The sequence below is a fragment of the Copadichromis virginalis genome, linkage group LG4 (assembly GCF_057382275.1).
Source record: "Copadichromis virginalis isolate Kocher_CV1m ecotype Utaka linkage group LG4, C_Virginalis_male_GT1.1, whole genome shotgun sequence".
Lineage (NCBI taxonomy): Eukaryota > Metazoa > Chordata > Actinopteri > Cichliformes > Cichlidae > Copadichromis > Copadichromis virginalis.
In genome coordinates this window covers 35,540,525-35,560,695 of record NC_140621.1, presented here as the reverse complement: position 1 = coordinate 35,560,695, position 20,171 = coordinate 35,540,525, and the positions used below count along the sequence as shown (strand labels likewise).

Sequence of the window (20,171 nt, the reverse complement as noted above, 5' to 3'; positions counted from 1 at the left end):
GTCACATCTCTGCTATGAGGTTACTATAGCAACAGGCCGTCCAACAAGGCTGAGCTCCAGTTTCAGCGATGGAGTCTGCGGACAGAGACTGATGACCACGCTTTAATTTTGAAAGACCGGAGCTGAGCAAGAGCGTTTCCTGTCGGGTTTGTTGTTTCCGGTGTGGATGCAGCTGTTGGAGGTCCCAGCATCAAAATGACCAAGCTGCAGCTGCTGAACGCTTACCTGACGGAGCGGCTGACGGTGGTGGTGAAGGAGATCCTGGACGTGGTGGAGGACACGGTGGCCGAGTACCGGGAGGAGACTGCCAGAGCCAAGCGGGAGAACGAGAGCCTGCGGAGGCAGCTGCGGGACATCCTGCTCCTGGAGGCCGGGACCGAGTGGCTGAGTAAGGGCCGAACTAGCCGGCTAGCTCCGCGAGAGAACGCGCATTCAGAACTGCGATGAAAATCCGCCTGTTTAATAGAAATACGCCGCTTTAACGTTAAATTCAGGCTTAACTGCAGATTTTCACGGTTTTATGTGTTGTTAAGGACGGATTCGTGTATTCGGCATCATTCAAACCGTCTGATTTTACCGACATTTTTACGATAGATGTGACTTTCTGTCATTTTTCGTGTCAGTTCCTTTTTGCCTTCGAGCCTAATGAGAGTCACCTGATGTAGGTACTCATTTCACTTTTTTTCACGCAGTGTTTTCATTTAAAGTTTATTTACACAACGTATCTCATTTACCCCATTAAACATAAAGGGGGGAACACAGCTGAGCATTAAATTGACAGACTGTCACATTAACTTTGGTATGAGGAGCTTTGCGTGAGGTGTCAGTTGGGGAGAGCTGACTTTCAGGAAGTTTGAAGGACTTTCGGTCATTCGGGTTTCTGTTAAAGGGGAATTCCGTACATATTTACGGTACAGCACATTGAACTGTAAAAACACACACACATTTGCATAGAAACCAGACGGTGAGCGCAAAGGAGTTGTTTATGTTCGATAACCTGTGAAAATATGTCAACCTCTAAAATAATGAGGATAACTGGCTGACGCCTGGTGGCACTACTGCTTAACATGGAGCTGTTCTGCTTTGTTTTATGTCCTGTTTTAAATATTGAGGTCAGTATAAGTACATGTATCCCTGTGAGCTTAAAAAAAAAATTTAAAATGGCCCCACCCACCTCCTGTTTATGAAGAGCAGCCAATCTGAAGACAGCTGGCTTAGAGGACAAGGGGCTGTCACTATTCAGGAGTGACAGTGTAACACAAAGGGAGCTTATTTTGAAATGTAATCATGCAAAGCTTTTCTTGGGGCCCAAAAACAAGTGTAAACTCTGGAGCTCCAGGTGTGAGTCGAATGTTTCTTCTGACGTGCTGGACGTCGTTCGGTCGCATCAACTGTTTGCTTTCTGTGTTTCAGAGTCCACCAGGTCCAGTCTTGGTTTGGCGGCTCCCGACCAGCCTGGTGAGCCCGAGTGGAGGCCTCGCTCCGAAGAGCCGGACTCTCGCCCGAACCCACCCAGACCGCCGCCGCCGAACGTGGACAAGCCCACCCATGAGCAGGTGGTGTCTGTGCAGCTGCTGGCGGTCCACAGCGACTCCTCTCCGGGGCCGGTGCACCTGCCTGTGGAGAAGAAGCTCTTGGAGCTGCGGGACGTGGCACCAAAGCCTGACCGTCTACAGGAAGCGTATGGGAAAACTTCACCTGTCACCTCGCACTCCTCCCTAAACCCTCCTACTGTCTCCGTCCCCAAAATTCACATTGAAGTTCCTGCAGTGCTCAGGGAGGAGCCCCGGGCTCCGCCCCCCGCGCTCATCAAAGCCGAACCAGAGGAGTACAGCGTGAGCAAGCCCAAAGGTCGCACGGACTCTCTGACCGAGGCCGCAAACGGTGCCGCCGAAGAGTTCTGGAGCAGGGCGGAGGCGGAGAGGACGGTGGTGGTGGTGCGCGCTGAGAGGCAGGAAGCTGAGCGGAGCAGGAAGTCCTCCCAGGAGAAGCCGGCAGCCGGAGACAGCACAGCCTCCGCTTTCATCCCCGAACTTGTCCATCGCTGCCCGCGTTGCGGTGAGGCCTTCGGACAGGCCGCCAGCCTCCGCCTCCACCTGGAGCAGAAGAGGAAGACCTACGCCTGCGACTGGTGCTGCAAGTCGTTTGCGCAGTCGGCAGACCTGCGGCGTCACCTGCGCACGCACACAGGGGAGCGGCCGCACCGCTGCACCTTCTGCTCCAAGAGCTTCAGCCAGAGAGGAAACCTGCGGCGTCACCTGCGCATCCACACGGGCGAGCGGCCGTACAGCTGCCCGTTCTGCTGCCGCACCTTCAGCGACGGCGACACCATGAAGAAGCACAAGCGCACGCACTCGGGAGAGAAACCATACCGCTGCGCGCAGTGCGCCAAGACCTTCACCAGCGCCAGCGGCCTGCAGATTCACATGAAGAAGGACATGTGCTTTCTGGCTAACGCCTGATTGGGCGCTTCGGGAATGGACGCCATTAAGATAGAGCGGAATGACCGGGCAGAAATGCTCAGACACAGCAGCCAATCACAGTCATCGAATGAAAGCTGGATGTATGACCGATGACGTCGCTTTGCAGGGATGCACCGGTCTGATGTTTCAGGCAGCTGAAGCCGTTTCAGGTGTTCTGTGTTTACTCGCGTTAGCAGCTGGCGCAGCAGAGAGCACGCTAACAGCGACGGTGGGCGGGCAGCGTTTCGTGCTGATGCACCCACAGATTTCTTTCTCTGTGTGTAAAACTTCAAACACTGCTCAGCGATGGCGTTTCCCATCCCAGCTTCTTCTCTTGTTTTTTAGCTTTTAGCTCCATGCTAACATGCTCCTGCTGTCTGCTCCTCTCCATGTGTGAGGAGGCGCAGGAAATCCTCCGCACTCAGCTCCAATCAGAGCACAAACTTTACATTTATGTATTTATCTGTCACTCGGTGAGATTAAAAATCACTTTTATTGCGAGCGAGTGACGGACCTACCAGCAGAGGGCGTTTTAACCCCTTATCACAGGGGTGGGCAATTCCAGGCCCCGAGGGCCGGTGTCCTGCAGGTTTAGGTCTCACCTTGGGTCAACACACCTGAATCACCTGATTAGTTCATTACCAGCCTCTGGAGAACTTCAGGACATGTTGAGGAGCTAATTTAGCCATTTAAATCAGCTGTGCTGGTTCAAGGACACATCTAAAACCTGCAGGACACCTGCCCTCGAGGCCTGGAGTTGCCCACCCCTGCCTTATCAGCCAGTTTCATAACCTGAAACAGTTCCTGTCGTGTAACAACGGGCCGCGTTTTAGATTTTACCTTCGGCTTTTATTCAGATTATGTTCTGGCATCATGAAGCTCACTCAGACACTTTAGGACTTTCCAGAACTTTAAGTAAATGTATTTAAAGCGTCGGCAGCGATGAGCCGTCTTCGTGCTCGATCAGTTTCTGGGACAAATCCTGGCTGATGGAGATTTTTCCCGGATCGTCACAGTTTGTGGGCTTTGCTTTTTAAACACTGACCACAGATCCCGGATCAGAGCGACTGGCGGTTGGAAGAATCCGGTCAGTCTTTAAAAAATAAAAGCTCACAAAGCACAAACCGTAGAATTAGACTTGAAGCCTGCAGCGAGTGTTTCAGCTGCTGTAGGCGACGCTCGCTCTCTGCCTCCCGGCGAGGAACACCTGAAGCCAGTTTTTCGTGGGTGAAGCGTCGGATCGGTGCGTCCCTGCTGCTGTCAGCAGATTTACGGATTCATGTGAACAACAGAAAACTGGTGAAGCTGTCGGTCAGATAGCGGCTGACCAATCAGAGCAGAGGATGTGACTGAGCTGCAGCTGTGAGTCTGTAGGTGTGATCAGAGCGAGCTGCAGCAGGAACTGAAAGTGAGACGCCGCGGGCCAACGTGTGAAGACGTGGGCGAGCGACGGGAAACTGCAGAGGATGAAGAGCACGCTCCTCCTCGTCCTCCCGTCTTTGACACGGTTTCTCTCTAACGGGACTTGGCGGCGTTTGAAGGCAGCTATGTGGACATTGTTATTTATCTATTTATTTTCCTCGCGGGTCACTTCCTGCGTGGCGCTTTGTTTCTTCTGTTTCCATCACAAATATACCCGTCTGTTATCACAACTGTCTGCTTACTTTGCACCACGAGGCGCTTCCTGAAACACCTCACTGAGCTGCCAGTTCGTTAGGTACGCCTCTACCTTAAGCTGCCCTCCCCGACCAGCGTTATCAGGGCTCACCTCCGACGCTGTGCCAGCATGGAAGCAGCTTAAGAGTCCTGAAGGCATATGAAAGGAAAATAGACTTTAAACTCACGAATGAGGCTGTTTGTGGACAGGAAGTTGACAGGTAAAGAGGTCGTGGTGAGTGCTCGGGTGGTTAAAGGGTTAAATGTGGCTGTTAATAAACGAGGTAAAAAGACACACGTGGACCCTGACTCTGAAAACTAAAAGTTTTATTTTGACTCAGTGAGGCTAAAAAAGTCAAAACAAAAAAACCTGATGAGGTGACAGGTATCAGGACATCACACGGTGTGCAGAGCACAGATATGCCACCAGAGGGCAGTATATGATGATGGGCTGGTAACCATGATGTTTAGTGAAATAAGACAGTATAACAGCTGAGCATAGAGCTGTGACATCACACTGAGTGAAGTGTTTTCTCCATCTCAGTGTTTTGGAAGTGGGCGGGTCTGTCTGTGATTGACAGGTCTCCGCCCCTGGTTTATTATTCAGACAGTTCACTGAGCTCAGATCAGCTGAGCTCATTTTCTCAGGTCAAGTCTCTCAAATCAGCGATCCTTGTAAAACTCCTGAGACCCACCTGAGCTCTTCAAATGTATGTAAAAGTATAAAAACTGCCTCCACCTGTGAGACTGTTAAGCTATCAGATCTGACAGATGTCAGGACGCAGCTTTTAACTCTGAGAGGAAAGTAACTGAGTTCATGACAAATACCATGTAAGTCAGCGAGTACAAACAGCTGCTCTGCTTTAGGATCACATTTTAAAGCCTTTATTCAAACATTTCATTCCACAATCTGTGAAAGTGAAAGTGTGCACGCTCCTTGTTTCCTCAGTTATTCCCAACAGGACGAACGGAAAGGCTGATGAAAAACAGGAAATACAAGCGAGTGAATTTTTATCTGAATTATGCTGAAGCTGCCTAATAGTGATCAGTGCTAGCACCTGCAGAGCACACTCACCTGTCCACCGTGTTTACCTGCAGCTCACAGGAACCAGGTGGAGTTCATGTCTGCACCAGGTCGGCCATCACATCGTACAGTCTATTTATTAAGGTTTCAGTGTTTCTGCTGAAACCGCCGTCAGAGCGTCGGCTCATCAGCGCGGCGTACAGAGGCTGAGAAGTCCTGAAGTCCCGCCTCTCAGGAGACCGTCGTGCCAACTCGCTGTTGAGGCCTAACCTGCGCTGAAGATGGTCGCGTTCAAGACCAGGCATCAACAAAATCACCTACTGACCAATCAGATCACTCCGAGTGCAGGTGTAAAAAGCTGTTTTGTTGGTCCAAAAGCATCAATAACATCAACGCAGCATCTGTTTGTCGACGTCATGTTAACCTGTGAGGTGAGCAGATCTGTGTCGGTTCACTGAGCTGAGAAACTTGGAGCCATCTGTTTGATACTGGCTCCTCCTGCTCAGAGGAAGAGCTTCCCAGAACTAGAACTTGCTCTTCCTGGTTCCTGATGTTGAACAAAAAATTGAAACCTTTCCTGAGTTTGTTGTGACCCTTTCAGATTCTTCTCTCAGAGTTGAAGCTGCTTCCTGCAGCATCGATACAGACGCCACGTTAAACACAGTCCAGGTGTCTTGCTGTGCTTACCTGATGAGAGCTCTGCTGCATTCAAGGCCCGTGGTATATCTTCAGCCCTGTGTCAGATACAGATGAGGTGTTCACTGTAAATTGGACGTTTTGTTACTTTGAGTTTAGAATTTTAATTTAAACAACAAATTTGGCTTCCAGCGATGTAATTGAGATAAATTATTGATATATTATTGTCATATTCTCTCTTCAGCACTTCTCTGTCCTGTGGCAGCTCTCGTTCGGTTCACATTGATTCATTTCTTTTAGTTTTGTCGGCTGAATTATGAGTAAAGTTCATAAATACACAAGTTTCCAGATTCTTTGATAAACATGAGTTTTGCTGTAACAAAGCAGCCCTGCTTCAGCAGCTGATGTGAGTCAGAAAGGTAAATCACAATAACATTTATATAAAAATATGAGCTTGTAAAAGCCAGTATTAAGCTTGGATCTGAAAAAAGATTTTGTGGAGCTTTGAGGTGAGTTTGTGTTGCGTTAGAGCAGGGGTAGGCAACTCCAGGCCTCGAGTGCCGGTGTCCTGCAGGGTTTAGATCTCACCCATGGTTAACACACCTGAATCAAATGATTAGTTCATTACCAGGCCTCTGGAGAACTTCAAGAAATGCTGAGGAGTCATTTAGCCCTTTAAATCAGCTGTGATGGATCATGGATACATCTAAAACCTGTAGGACACCGTCACTCGAGGCCTGGAGTTGCCTACCCCTGCGTTAGAAGGTTCTTCACATTTATAAGCTGAAAAAGCTGCAAGTGTGGTTTCATTCATCCTGCTGCAAGAATGAACTTGGCTGACAGACTGCAGCGTTCGAGCTGCTGTTGTGCTTTCAGGCAGCAGGGGGCGGCGTGGCGCCAGCCAGGACCATCCCGGCGCGAGAACAGATCCACACTTACTCTCCTGTTTGCATTGCATTCCAAATTTATTGTTGCATCGTACATACAACACCTGATAGAAATGTAAGAACACCTGTAAAGCACGAGCTTAGTGTGTAAACAACGATATCGTATAGAAAGCCACATTCGTACATTCAGTCGTGCATAAAAGAAGACCAACAACAGCGTAAACAGAGTCTGGAACACGAGCCGTCCCTGAAGCTCTCACTTCCATTAGAAAACAGGCAGGCGGAGTATAGAGATATAAAGAAGTATATCAACATATTGCATCATGCAACAACGAGGAAGAACCACTTGTATTGATATATCGTCATCATCAGTCGACGGGATGCATTTTGTTTGTCACAGTCTTACTGGAGAGTGCAATAGAAGTGTGATCCGTGCGTTATGACTCATCAGAGAAGGAAACTGATTTTATCCCACACAGTTTTCATGTTGAACCTGCTCTGGTTAGTGTCTTTAAACGATGTCAGGCACTCTGGTTTCTCCCCCTCACAGGTGGAGCTCCCCTGCAGCGTTAAAGGGGACCTATTATTGTCACATTATGCTCAGCTTTATATTTTTATTCTAGAGTAGCTTTGCATGATTCACAGTTTTTAAAAATTGTCTTTGTCAGAAACAAGCTACTGTCTCGTTATAAGGTTCCCCTCCCTAAAAGCCTACTTTCTCCGGATTGGCCTCTTTCTGGAAGCATCCAGAGCTTCTGAGCTAATGATTGAGGATAACACGGTGTGTATTTGAAACTGTCGATCACATTCTCTGATAACCAGACGTCGTTTTAAAAGCAGCGCCATGTGTACCAAATGTAGCTACATTTAGCTACATTGAGTACACACTGAGTACATGACTAAGTTGTAACACCTCAGACTATATTTTCAAACACCTCAAAAGGCGACATTTAGCTACATTGTAGCTACCAAATGTAGCTACAATGTATCTACAATGTAGCTACATTTAGCTAAATGTAGCTACCAAATGTAGCTACATTTAGCTATAATGTAGCTAAATTTAGCTACAATGTAGCTACCAAATGTAGCTACATTTAGCTACCAAATGTAGCTACATTTAGCTACCAAATGTAGCTACATTTAGCTACAATGTAGCTACCAAATGTAGCTACTTTAGCTAAATGTAGCTACCAAATGTAGCTAAATGTAGCTACATTGTAGCTGGACGCGGGCCCGTCTATTCTAACTCGTTTCACTCATTCAATAACTTTATTTGCTGTATCTGTTGTCTTGGTTGGAAAGTTGTTCCAAAAAATAAAAGTTGTGTTAATATTGGAGACATCAACGTCTGCTTCACTCGCTTCTTGAACTTTGAGGCGATAATTCACTGTCATAGGCCTGAACCTCATGCTCTAAAGTCTATTTCTGATCCCAGCTAGCTAACTCATCAGCTTCAAGTCAAGAGCTGCGTCCCAAAACGTCGGCTGCATCCTCCTGAGGCCGCATTTGTAGACCGATTACGTCACAGCAACGCAACGAAGGCTGTCCAAATTCGTAGACTCCTCCGAATGCGGCCGACAAATGCGTCCTCCTTTTCCCCAGATTTGAAGGATGGGTCGTGTGTGTCCTTCATGGTCCACCATATCCCAGAATTCATAGCGCAGCCCAGTCAATTCCAGTTTCCAACAATGGTGGCAGCTACTAAGTTTTAATATTTCTCTTATTTCTCTTTCTGGGTCACAAATTAAAGCTTTAACATATTTTCAGGTGAAAATGTAGCTGTGTAAACCTCAAATATCTGTTCGTTTCATCAAGACATCGCATATTTGCTCTGACGTTTTCAGAGACGTCTGTTACCCACCAGCTCGATCGCTGACCGGGAGCTCAAGGGTCACTGGAGCCGACAAGAGCAGCGAACTCCCAGCTTCATCGTTTTCAGACCCCCTGTGATCTTTCGTTACTCAGGTTAAACATGATATATACGTCACTCGGATAACCTAAAAATGTAATTGTTTGGCTTTTTTCAGTGTTTTATTTGTTCGTGAGTAAATCGGTTTGGCTGAGATCAAAGTTATTAGATTAGATAAAATAAAACTTTATTAATCCCCCAGGTGGGTTCCTCTGGGATTTTCACACAGCTGAATAAACGACCAACTATCCAGCAGTCCCAGTGACATGTAAGCGTCCACGTGATTAATCACTCGTGAGTGCAGACAGAGTAATCGAGGGCGTTACCTCCATGTCTGCACAGGGAGGGGAACTTGCATTCTTTGTCATGGCCACAGAAAAGGACCCTCGCCTCCCTTCCTGCTGAGTTTATGTGTCAGTCATTAGTTTCAGGTAAAGTTAAATAAAACCATAAACTTATTTTTAACGTATCTGTATATATGTGAGAGAATAAAACTGCAATAGATCCCCTTTAAGACTGGTGGTCACTGCTGTGGATGGAGTCCTCGCTGACGCACATGCTTGAGTCACCACAGAGTAATACATATGAACAAAAACTTTTACCAGAGATTATTTTAAAATGCAGTTAGGATGATATTTGCACGGTGCTCCGCAAAATAAAGCTTTGCATCCAAACTCCATCAAAAGTGTTTCTGGCCCCAAACCACAGCTACAGTAAGGAAAAGCACCCCGTCAAGTCTTTTTCCTCAACAACACACTTGAAAAAGCTACCCACTGATTTAAACAGGTCTCATTACCACAGACGCAATGTTACACTGGAGGCGTAACTGAACTGAAGTTACATTCGTCATCATTTTCAACCAGTTTTTACCAACAAAACTAAACCAAATGATCCACAACAGCGAACAGAAACCCCACGTCCTCCGTGTGACGGCTGAACCTCAACAAAACGACGGCATCATCCAAAGGGCAGGAAGGTTTTGACCTCCCTGAACCCATGAGTTAAAACACCACCAACTGTAAGACTCCACTTTACACCAGCAAACGTAAAGCTTCACGTTGTCCATATTTTGATGTGTTTCATCTTTAAATGGGTTCAGCTTCCTCTCCACACGTTACTCCACGATGCCGAAGCACATCGAGCTGAAATATTCCGTTTATCAAAGCGCCGACTGTCACATAAGACTTTCAGTTCAGACACGTTATGGATGCTAGGTCGGTTAAAACTGGAATGAAATTTGGACGTTTTGTGCAGGAGCAGTGGGAAATCATTCAGAGCGCCTCCTGCTGAACTGCCGACATTTTGTGTCAAATGGAAGGAACAGGAAGTGGATCAGCTCAGCTGTTCTTTGCTACAAGTCCATCAGCTTTTTAGCTAGCTAACGTTAGCGCTCAGTTTCTCCCAAAAGCTCTTTTAGCTGTTAGCTATAGTGCAACACAAGACACGTCCATGCATGTTTCTCACAGTCTGGATTATACGTACATGTAAACCTGGCACAGCATGCTGTGTAAGTACTGCAGGACTGAACTGTGCTCGAGCAAAGGAACAACAGTTCAGTGTAAACAGAGAACAGAGATTTTCTGACTGCTTGACTTTCTCGTTTTTACTTTTTAAAAGAGCACCAGACACGTAATGCACAGGAAAATAACATGCAAATCCATTTCAGCCTTAAATTCCACACATTTTCTCTTAACTTTGATGAGTTCCTATGATGGCAAATTAGGCCAGGAGAGGGCAAAAATCACAACTAAGGGGCTCGGCAGAGGAGCGAGATTATGAGGGAAAAAATGGCAAATTTACGAGAGAAAATATAAAATTACTAAAGAAAAACAGCAAAAAAAATATGAGAAAAATTGTATATTTACTAGAATTTAAACTTCTCCAAAAAAAAAGGAAAATTCAAGAGGAAACAGAGAAAATGTATGAATAAGAATGAAAAAAAAAACCCAAAGACAAAAGTCTTTTGATGTGAAAATATAAGAAAACCAAACAAACTAAAAAGATACAAATACACAAATTTTATGAAAAATGGGCAGATTTACAAAAAAATTAAGTAAAATTTAAAACAAGGTTCATGAAAAGCTGCCAAAACATGTCAAAGATAATATTATTGTTTACAAAACGTTCATTTTTTGTGGCAAATTTGTAACTTTTCTCAAAACGTTTGAGGTTTTTGTTTTAATTTAATTGTAATGCCTCTTCCAGCCCCTTAGTTTCTGTAAATGTTGTTTGCCACATCGCGTCACCGGAGAGTTCCACCCTTCATGAGTCGGGAGATTGACCCTGTTTTTTGATGCTGAGTGCAGATGTGACGCTGCTGATGGACCCAACGGCCTCTTTGCTCCAGATGACTTACAGATCAATAATGAAGGCACACCACCATGCTGCTCCGGCCTCGCCCTGCTCTCATGGCGGCTCATATTATAATACACTCGTCCATTAAGTTACCGCTGTTTCCTGTGCTGAAGTCGCTCACGTCTGTGCTGTAAAAACCCCGAGAATCTCTGTGAACATCGACAGCGACCGTCTGCATGCGTGGACGCCGCTGCTCGGGGTTAGTCGTGGCTGAGGGTTCGCGGCAGCTCGTTGGTCAGGATGTGCCACCGCTCCACCCTTTGGCCCTTGTTCTTCAGGCAGTCGGTCCAGTGACGGAGGGCGTCGCCCTGGGACTTGGAGCTCAGACAGACGCCACCTGAACAACAGGAAGGAAGCACAGGAAGACTTCCTGCAGTTAGCGTAACAGTCTCGCCTCAGGTGTCCTCTCTGGCTGTTTGAGGACAAACATGAGAATACTAACGGAGTAGGAACCGTTTATGAAAACGGAAGAATTAAGTCAGTAATCCAGATGGTAATTGTGATAAATATGCAGTGATAAGCTTAAACACACTAATCTCAGCATGTGTTAGACTCATGAATATTTACAGCAGTTTTTCACAGCTGAGCCAGAGGACGATGTTAAACTTACTGAGACACTCCACGCAAGTACAAAACACATTTCTGACAACTTCCCAAGAAGCTGCAGGGTTCAGGCGAGTGGTGGATGGGGCTGATCGCTCGCTCACCTATGAAGTCGTTGGAGCGGCCCAGGTCGTAGTCCCACACTGTGACCTCCAGAGTCTTGTTGGCCAGCTCTGACAGGGAGATCTCATAGAAGAACTCCTGCAGTGAACACAGAAACAAGAGGAAGAGATGCAGGGATGGAGTGCATACGGGGCTGAGAGGTGGTCCTCCACGCTGGGTGGACCTGCAGCTCAGATGAGGCAACCAGACCCTCCAACCCCATCAGGAAGCTAAAATTCACTGATTGGTCAGATCCACCGATCCTAATGTTACAGATCCTCCTCGCTTTGACCCATCGAGAACTCTGCGGACTTCTGAAGGTGTTCTCTGCCCTCCATGGATCGGCCTCATTTTCCCAGCAGACCCTACAGTTCCTCAGTCGGATCGAGATCTTGGGACCAAGGCCAAGTCAACACCTCAAACTAGTTTTCCGACCTGTTCTCATCTCTCGGTGTTGAAAAGTCGTCTTTGTGGCGTTGTTCAGACCAGTCTGTCACTCCCACCTTGTCTTTGTCGAGAAGGTGAACCCGGGGTACATCTGGAACTTGGTAGAGAGACCTTGTTTGGCTTTGAAGTGCTTCAGGAGGAACTGGAAGACAATGCTGCTGGAAAATGATGTCTTATTCATCTCTGGCTCTCTTCCACAGCATGTCTTTTGTCCTGTCTTCCTCCCCTCAGCTCAACCTCCCTGAGCCTGGTTCTGCTGAAGGTTTCTTCCTGTTAAAACCTGTTAAAAGGGAGTTTTTCCTTCCCACTGTCACCAAGTACTTGCTCACAGGGCTTTGTGTGATTGTTAATGATATTGATTCTCTGTAATATTGCAGGGTCTTTACCCTGATTAGAACTGGAATACCCTGATTAAATGGTAAATGGCCTGTATTTGTACAGCGCTTTTCTAGTCCCTAAGGACCCCAAAGCGCTTTACACATCCAGTCATCCACCCATTCACAAGCTACATTGTAGCCACCCTGGGGCGCACTGACAGAGGCGAGGCTGCCGGACACTGGCGCCACCGGGCCCTCTGACCACCACCAGTAGGCAACGGGTGAAGTGTCTTGCCCAAGGACACAACGACCGAGACTGTCCAAGCCGGGGCTCGAACCGGCAACCTTCCGATTACAAGACGAACTCCCAACTCTTGAGCCACGATTAATTGGCCGCCCCCACATGACTGGACTTTTAACACCTAAATCACATATTCTAACTTCACCAAAGTCTTCTCCTTAACAAAATGTTTCTAGCAACATCTATTGATACTTCAAAGCAATACATTTTACAGTTTCTTCCATAAAATTAGGAAATAGTGTTTGCACTTGAATTTTTTCCATCACCAGCTAGAAAAACTCATTTCTGTGCCAGAGAAGCGCAGTCGGTCTATCATCCGCCGATGTGGGAGAAACACAGGAGTTATTTCCTCTGAGAGGAAAACAACATGCAGGAGATTCATCCTCCAGCGATGGCGTCGGCGAGCCGGACCCGATATAAATGAAACTTTAACCGCTGAGGTGAATAGAGCGAGCTTGTTAACAGCACTGCTGTGTGAGGGCAGAGCTGCCGTTCGGCCGAGGGGAGCAGCTGCGGGGATCTTACCTCGTTAAATTCAGGGTTCAGGGTCCTTTTCATCACGGCCGTTTTGTGCTTGGATTTCTTCTCTATGTCGGGCTTCAGGTATCTGACAGCAGAAGCAGAAAAGGAGGAGAAACATCAATATGTGTGTCTGCAGAAACTATTAATATACAGAAATATCTGCAGAGTTTCAGTGGAAAAGTCCTGTGAATGCTGAGGAAGGGGATAATAAATAAATAAAGACTGAATTCAGCTAATTAAACAGATCCGTTCAGTTACTCTGTTTGGGAGTTTCATATCATATCAGTGACTTGGAGAGGAGGTGAATGTTTCCGTTGTGTGTGGTTGCTGTTAATAAGAAATGCATTAATGAGAGAAAACAAAGCGATCTGAAGTCATAGACTGTAAATGAAGCTTAATTAAACGAGTGTTTGGGAGCCCGAGGCGACAGTCGCTCTGTGATGAATTTCATGCTGCTGTCTGATGAAATCCTGGAAGTCATCGTTATTGAAGCTGTAATGCAAAAATAATCGAGTCAGTTTTACAGTGCTGACTGCGAAGTGATTAACCCAAACCTAATCATGCCCCGAACTCTTAGAGCAGAAGGTAAAAGGATGCTCTGAGGGGCTGTACAGACGGAGAACAGCCAGAAGAAGGCGAGGAGAAACTGTGAGTGCGGGCAAAGTAAAAGTCGATCTTTATCGGGATGTGAACCTCCCAACCAGGACTGGTTGTTCTGGCTGCGTCTCCGTTTGTATTCAGCGAGCGTGCAACAGGAAAAAACAAAAAAACAACAACTGTCGTCCTCTTCAAAGCGAGTGTCCCTCGAGAGGAAACAAAAGCAGAGGAGAAGCTTTAAGCTCCGGCCCCCGGTGTTTCCCTGTGACAGAGCCGAGACGCCACTCGCAATGCTCTCTCCTTCACGCTAATTATCCTTCCTGCCAGGAAACAGACGCAGCTTTTAAACAATAACTGCTTCCTTGATTTGCAAAAGTTAATAAGATGGCAAAACTCCAGCTTTTAATTGTCTTTTTCAGGCAGAAGTGTCGGGTTAAGTCCTCAGCGATGGCTGCAGGGAGGAAACCGCAGAAAAAAACAAAGAAATCTTTGTTTTCATTCTGGACCAACGTGCCGACCAGCACCACTCACCAGCCCTGCTTTTAAACAGTTACTCGGGGAGACCATTATCTTTTTGGTTAACGGCCAAAATGCTGAAACATTAACAGAAGCTTTTCCACAAAAAGGCACTTCACTGCTCAAACACGCCAAAATATCTCCAAAATATGACTTTTCTTCTTTAAATAAATATATCTGGCTGGAAATGTAAAAGTTTAGGTACAAATTAGGAATTAAAAAGCTCTCACTGATTAGAAGTAACCTCTTAGTGCCTAAAAGCAAAACACACTGAACTAAAAAATATTTTTAATGTGTCTGAATGAAGACCTTTTGTTTCGTTATACAAAATATATTTACAGAAGAATTTTTTATAATGAGCGGCAGTTCAGATCAGTCCAAAAAGACTTTTTCTGATTCCTTTGGAGAACTCTGAGCTTTGTCTTCACTCCGATCGCTTAATCTGTAAAATTCTTCAAAAAAGTTTTACTGCTGAAGACAGCATGAACACAGGACTGCAGCGCCCCCTGCAGGTTATGGTTGGGATCTTTTTCCACCTTTGGGACATAAAAACTAACGATGAAACCTGCAGTCCCCCTAGTGTCCAGCAGAGGCAGCCGTGAGTCAGTCCTCACACCGAGCACATCTACTGTGGGTGTGGTGCCTGTTATCGACCCGGAGTTAGCAACATCCCCCAAAAACCCGAAGAGGAGAGTCCTGGCCCCTAGCCCTGCCAGTGTAGCAGAAATGATGAGGATGATGATGCAGCAGCAGCCGTTCTTCTCTGCGTGAGTAGCTTAATGTTGTTCGAGTGTAATTTACGTTGAGTAGGCTAACCACGTTATTACATTAATGCATGTAAGGTGAACTAGCAAACACCGTGGTAGTTACATGCGGCTGTCTTCTTGTTTGATGGCAGATACTCCCTTCACCCTGGCTAAAAAGGCTAAAATGACCAAAGAAAAAGAGGAAAACAGTTAAACATGAGAGGTTTTTGGACAAAGTTTGTGTTTTTTCCATTGTTTAAGCACTGCTTCCAGCCAAGAGTGATACCATATATGCCCCATAGCTGCAGAAAAGGCTAACATTGTTATCTTTTTACAAAAAACAGCTGAACATGAGAGGTTTTTGGACAAAGTTTGTGTTCTCCATTCTTTAAGCACCGGCACCGTTTCAAAAGTACCGGTTTGGTACCGGTATCGGATAAAACCTAAACGATACCCATCCCTATTCACAGCTGAAACAAACAGCCTGATACGCAAACTGATTGGTCTAAATCAGACCCATCCACAGCCAATGAACAGCACCGTTCATGATTTCAAAGGAAAATGAATTTAGTCTTGGACTCACACACACACACGTGGGGCTCTTACATTTTCACGTAGGGGTCGGAGAATCCGTTAACATCCATGGCTGCCAAGTGGGCGCAGCGCTTCACGCCCACACAGAGACCCCCGTTGCGAGGGCCTTCACCTCCACCTTCTACGGCTTTATCCTCCAGACTGACCGGAGGCAGGAACTGAAGGGAGAGGAGAAGACGACCTCGCTCCTCCAGGCTGTGCAGCTGCTCGTTCTCCCACTGCGGACAAGATTACACCGTTATCAGGGAAGTCGTGTCAGGTGCGTCATGTGACAGCTCAGGTTAGCCTGGGATGGTTTTCACGTGTGCAGAGGACGATGAAGATGGAACTAACTCATCATCAAGTCTTTCTGCAATCACAGCCACCTGGTGGCCTTCAGGTAGAAGCAGGGTTTAAGGCATTTACGCTTCATTTTAACGTCCATGTTTTAAACCCTTTACCCCAGCAAGCAGTAACGGTCAGGGAACCTTTGGGGAACGTTCCCTGAAGATCCTTTGGGTTTTTTCATCGGGTTAAACAAATGAAAGTTTTAGGGTTGTAAATGTAATAAATACAAAAGCAACGAATGTGCAACTGGACATGTAGATTTGAACTCTGCACCGGGTGTTCATCACACCATTGCCAGCTGCCATTAAACCCCAGAGAAGAAGAGTCTGCCAGCCTTGTTTTCACCAGGATTATGTGGAGGAGGCGTTTTTCCACACTGAGCTGATTCTGCAGTGTAAACGTAAAGCAGGCGAAACTGTTTTTTAATAATGATCTCTCACTGTGATGATGTCACCCTCTGACCTGGTTATGTCTTCATAATATAACAAATTATATTTATAATTATATTAATTATTATATTATTATAGTTATTAACTGCAGACATGTAAGCAAAGAGCCGAAGCTCTTCATCATCCGTGTCGGAACAGCTGGGAACATTTCCCTTTATTTTCCTGTCAGTGGGGAAAATATGGAATTGCGAGCTGTTATCAGGGCTCGCTTTAAATCTTTATGCTTTCTACATGCTGACAGCACACAACAATCACAGTTTCTACGTTTTAAGGCCTTTTTATCATTTTTCCACCAATAAATCAGGACGTTGACCTCGGTGGATGGAAGGAATTTTAATGATTGTTAACATGAGCTCGCTCAACACGCCACAGAGTTTTATCAGAATTCATTAAAATGTTTTCGAGCTATTGCCTTTGCAGACAGAGACACACACACACACACACACACACACAGACACACAGACACACACACACACACACACAGACACACAGACACACACACACACACACACACACAGACACACACACACACACACAGACACACAGACACAGACACACACACACACACACACACACACACACACACACACAGACACACACACACACACACACACACACACACACACACACACACACACACACACACAGACCTAGCCCTAACTATCTGCTTTAGCAAAAAGGAAAGTTTGAAGCCTAATCTTGAAAGTAGAGATAGTGTCTGTCTCCTGAATCCAAACTGGAAGCTGGTTCCACAGAAGAGGGGCCTGAAAACTGAAGGCTCTGCCTCCCATTCTACTTTTAAATACTCTAGGAACAACAAGTAGGCCTGCAGATCGAGAGCGAAGTGCTCTAATAGGGTGATATGGTACTACAAGGTCATTAAGATAAGATGGGGCCTGATTATTTAAGACCTTGTATGTGAGGAGCAGGATTTTGAATTCTGGATTTAACAGGAAGCCAAAACAGGAGAAATCTGCTCTCTTTCTAGTCCCTGTCAGGACTCTTGCTGCAGAAAGAAGTTGAAGACTTGAGGAAAGTTGCCTGATGTGAATCTAACATCAGACGCTTTGGATTAATTTCCCTTCGGAGCTTCAGTTTCTCCTGCTTCAGCTGCTTTGATGGTTTCGCTTCAGGTGTTTCAGAGTTCATATTGCAGACCGGCTCCCACAGGTGAGAACGCTCTTGAACCGGGAACCAGAGAGTCGCTGTGACATGGAAGCCCTGTGTGTTCTCTTTGAGTGTGAGGCTGCCAGATTTATAATGACCGCGTCTACAAAGAGCTCTGTTCATTATTTCCACAGAAGAGGCCACGCTGTGAGGCAGGAATGCTGTTTTTGGCCTGACAGGTGAGGATTTCACATCTGTCACAGTTCCCTGTGTGTCAATGAAAGCAAAGAGTGGCAGTGATCCAGAGTCCAATACCCATGTGACCTGTGGGAGTGGGCACAGGCAGCGCTGTCAGGTCTGTCTGCTGTGAAGCACTTTGGTCCACGAGCTCTGAATGCTGACGCATTATTGCAGTTTTGTCTCTGTCCTTCGCCACAGCAGCTTTTAAACCATCAGCTGTGATCGAAGTGCAGACACGCAGCTTTAATCCAAGGGCTTTATCCAAAGTGTGGCATTAAAATTCGACTTATTCAGACATTGTTATGCACAGTCCCACAGCATCAGAGGCTCAAACGCCATCAGATGATCGCCTGACAGACAGTTTCAGGTCAGCCCAGTGCAGCTGATGCTCCAGTGGCGCAATCGGTCAGCGCGCGGTACTTATACGACAGTATTCAGCAGAGCGATGCCGAGGTTGTGAGTTCGAGCCTCACCTGGAGCACAGGTTTTACTCTCAGCCTGAACCAGCAGGTGAAGAAGGCTGAGTCTTAGGAAGCCGTGCGGGGGTGGGGAACTGCAGGGTTTAGATCTCACCCTGGGTCAACACACCTGAATCTAATGATTAGTTCATTACCAGCTTCTGGAGAACTTCAAGACATTTAAAACAGCTGTGTTGGATCAAGGACACGTCTAAAACCTGCAGGACACCGGGCTTTGAGGCCTGCAGTTGGACGCCCCTGGTTTAAAGGTTGGTGGTTTGATCCCTGGCTGCTCTGGACTGTGGGCCAAGATTTATGCAACAAGGATGCAGATGGTTCCCTCTGCAGGACTTCAGGTGTAATTATTTTGCCACAGATCCACCTCCTCTGAACTTTCACCTTCCTCCTCCTAACATCTGACCCTCCTCCACCTCATCCCTGCTCCTGTAGTCCTGCTGTCCTCTACAGAGGCCACAGTTTTATCCTGAAAGGGTTGAAATTACTGCACATTTCTGAAACCTCACTAAAACGTAAGTCCAAGATTCTCATATTAAAGAAACAAATAGATTTTTGTTTCTTTAAAATGTTCCCACAGATGGAGGAGATCAAACAGACACGTCTCCACAGCGATGGCGTTCGTTAAAACTCGTCTCACAGCAGGTCTTCGATTTGATCTCTCTGATCACGGCACAGCAGAAGGTACGAAGATCGATAGTTTAATCCTCCGTCTCTGCCTCGCCCTTCTCCCGGGGGGAGCTTTCCTGTCTCCGTCAGATGCCACGGGTTCACTCCATCACTCCCGCCGTTCTCATTACAGCCCTACTGAGCGTGCTCAGTTTATCACCTGGACCTTGGCCTAATTCACACTTCGACCTTTCACTGCGCTTTAAAAAGACAAAAGCTTCAGTTTGGAACTCTGTGAAGGGAAAATGAAAGGGCAGAGATTTTATTTAAGCCGTGTACTAACCGCCTCCTACGGTCTGAGTTGGTATTCAGCTCCAGCGAGCTCACTTTCCACCATTTGACACGAAGAGCTGCAGCTAAAAAAAGGAAAAGAGGTCGGGAATGAGCAGATCGATGGCTTTTACTGGGAACCAGCAGGGCCTGGCAGGATTTCTCTCCCGCCCACCAAACAGAGGGCGATGCACTTTGTAAACACTCCCAGCTGAAATCAGAGTCTACAAAGTGAAACTCCCATCCACACTTCAATGACTCCTCTGCTGCAGGAAATGTCATCACACCGGAGGTTCACGTTCCAGGTGAGTGGGTGACGTACAGCCGGCGCGCAGACTGAAGCTTCCACGCTCGACTTTGAAAGGGAAAGGTCTGAGCTGCACGGGTCATCCAGATAAACCGGCAGCAGGAAAGGATTTAAAATCTGCTGTTTGATGTTTTCCATGAGACTGAAAAGCAGCAAAAGCACCTGAGAGACGGTTTATCACGCTGCAAACTCTGCTTCAGTGTGCTTCACCCAACTTTTCATGTATTAAATGCTTTTGACTGCCTCAAACAGCCTGTGGACTGATCTCCACCTGAACGGCTCTGTGAATTTTCCACTTAAGTCCAAAAAGGATTTGACATCTTTCTTCTACTGCCAGCATCAACACGGAGTTCACATCAGGAAGGAAACTATGGACTGATGTTGACAGATGTTGACAGAGGATTCAGTGAGCTGTCTTTTGGTAATGCGGCTGAAAGCTAGCTCACAGTCACGCAACGCAGACGGAAAAAACATGGACGAGGATTCGGGGCTCGGAAACATGAAGTCAGTGTGGTGCTTGAAGCTGCGTACACACCAGGAGTGACCTGATAACCCGAGACCGCAGAAAGCAAACGACATTCAGTGACATCAGCAAAAAAACGCTTGTGACAGGAAGTGGCGGGACTCCGATAAACGTTTCTCAGATTTCAGCGGC

At 46.6% G+C, this 20,171-nt stretch overlaps 3 protein-coding genes and 1 non-coding gene across 4 annotated transcripts in view; 2 read left to right on the top strand and 2 right to left on the bottom strand.

Annotated features, from left to right (window-relative positions):
• Positions 1 to 285, bottom strand: part of LOC146712056 (uncharacterized) — a 31,755-nt gene extending 31,470 nt beyond the window's left edge. The window contains exon 1 of the mRNA XM_085455185.1: positions 226 to 285. The gene's annotated coding sequence lies outside the window, so the exon portion shown is untranslated. The remainder of the gene's footprint in view (positions 1 to 225) is intronic.
• LOC146712055 (uncharacterized) lies at positions 27 to 4,413 on the top strand. The gene is made up of 2 exons (XM_085455182.1): positions 27 to 388; positions 1,414 to 4,413. The coding sequence occupies exons 1-2, from the start codon at positions 196 to 198 to the stop codon at positions 2,460 to 2,462; spliced, it is 1,242 nt and encodes a 413-aa protein (XP_085311308.1). The 5' UTR covers positions 27 to 195; the 3' UTR covers positions 2,463 to 4,413.
• Positions 4,414 to 6,729: 2,316 nt separating this feature from the next.
• doc2a (double C2-like domains, alpha) overlaps positions 6,730 to 20,171 on the bottom strand; it is a 70,372-nt gene continuing 56,930 nt past the window's right edge. The window contains exons 8-11 of the mRNA XM_085455181.1: positions 15,687 to 15,892; positions 13,225 to 13,306; positions 11,637 to 11,733; positions 6,730 to 11,266 (exon numbers count right to left, since the gene is read on the bottom strand). Of these exons, the coding sequence (XP_085311307.1) occupies positions 11,130 to 11,266; positions 11,637 to 11,733; positions 13,225 to 13,306; positions 15,687 to 15,892 (522 nt within the window). The 3' untranslated portion in view covers positions 6,730 to 11,129. The remainder of the gene's footprint in view (positions 11,267 to 11,636; positions 11,734 to 13,224; positions 13,307 to 15,686; positions 15,893 to 20,171) is intronic.
• On the top strand, positions 18,185 to 18,278 carry trnai-uau (transfer RNA isoleucine (anticodon UAU)). The gene is made up of 2 exons: positions 18,185 to 18,222; positions 18,243 to 18,278. It is a non-coding gene; the product is annotated as a tRNA-Ile (tRNA).

Coding starts and splice junctions, on each gene's coding strand:
- LOC146712055 (XM_085455182.1), top strand. CDS start 196: ATGACCAAGCTGCAGCTGCTGAACGCTTACCTGACGGAGCGGCTGACG. Junction 389..1,413: donor GGCCGGGACCGAGTGGCTGA/GTAAGGGCCGAA, acceptor TCTGTGTTTCAG/AGTCCACCAGGTCCAGTCTT.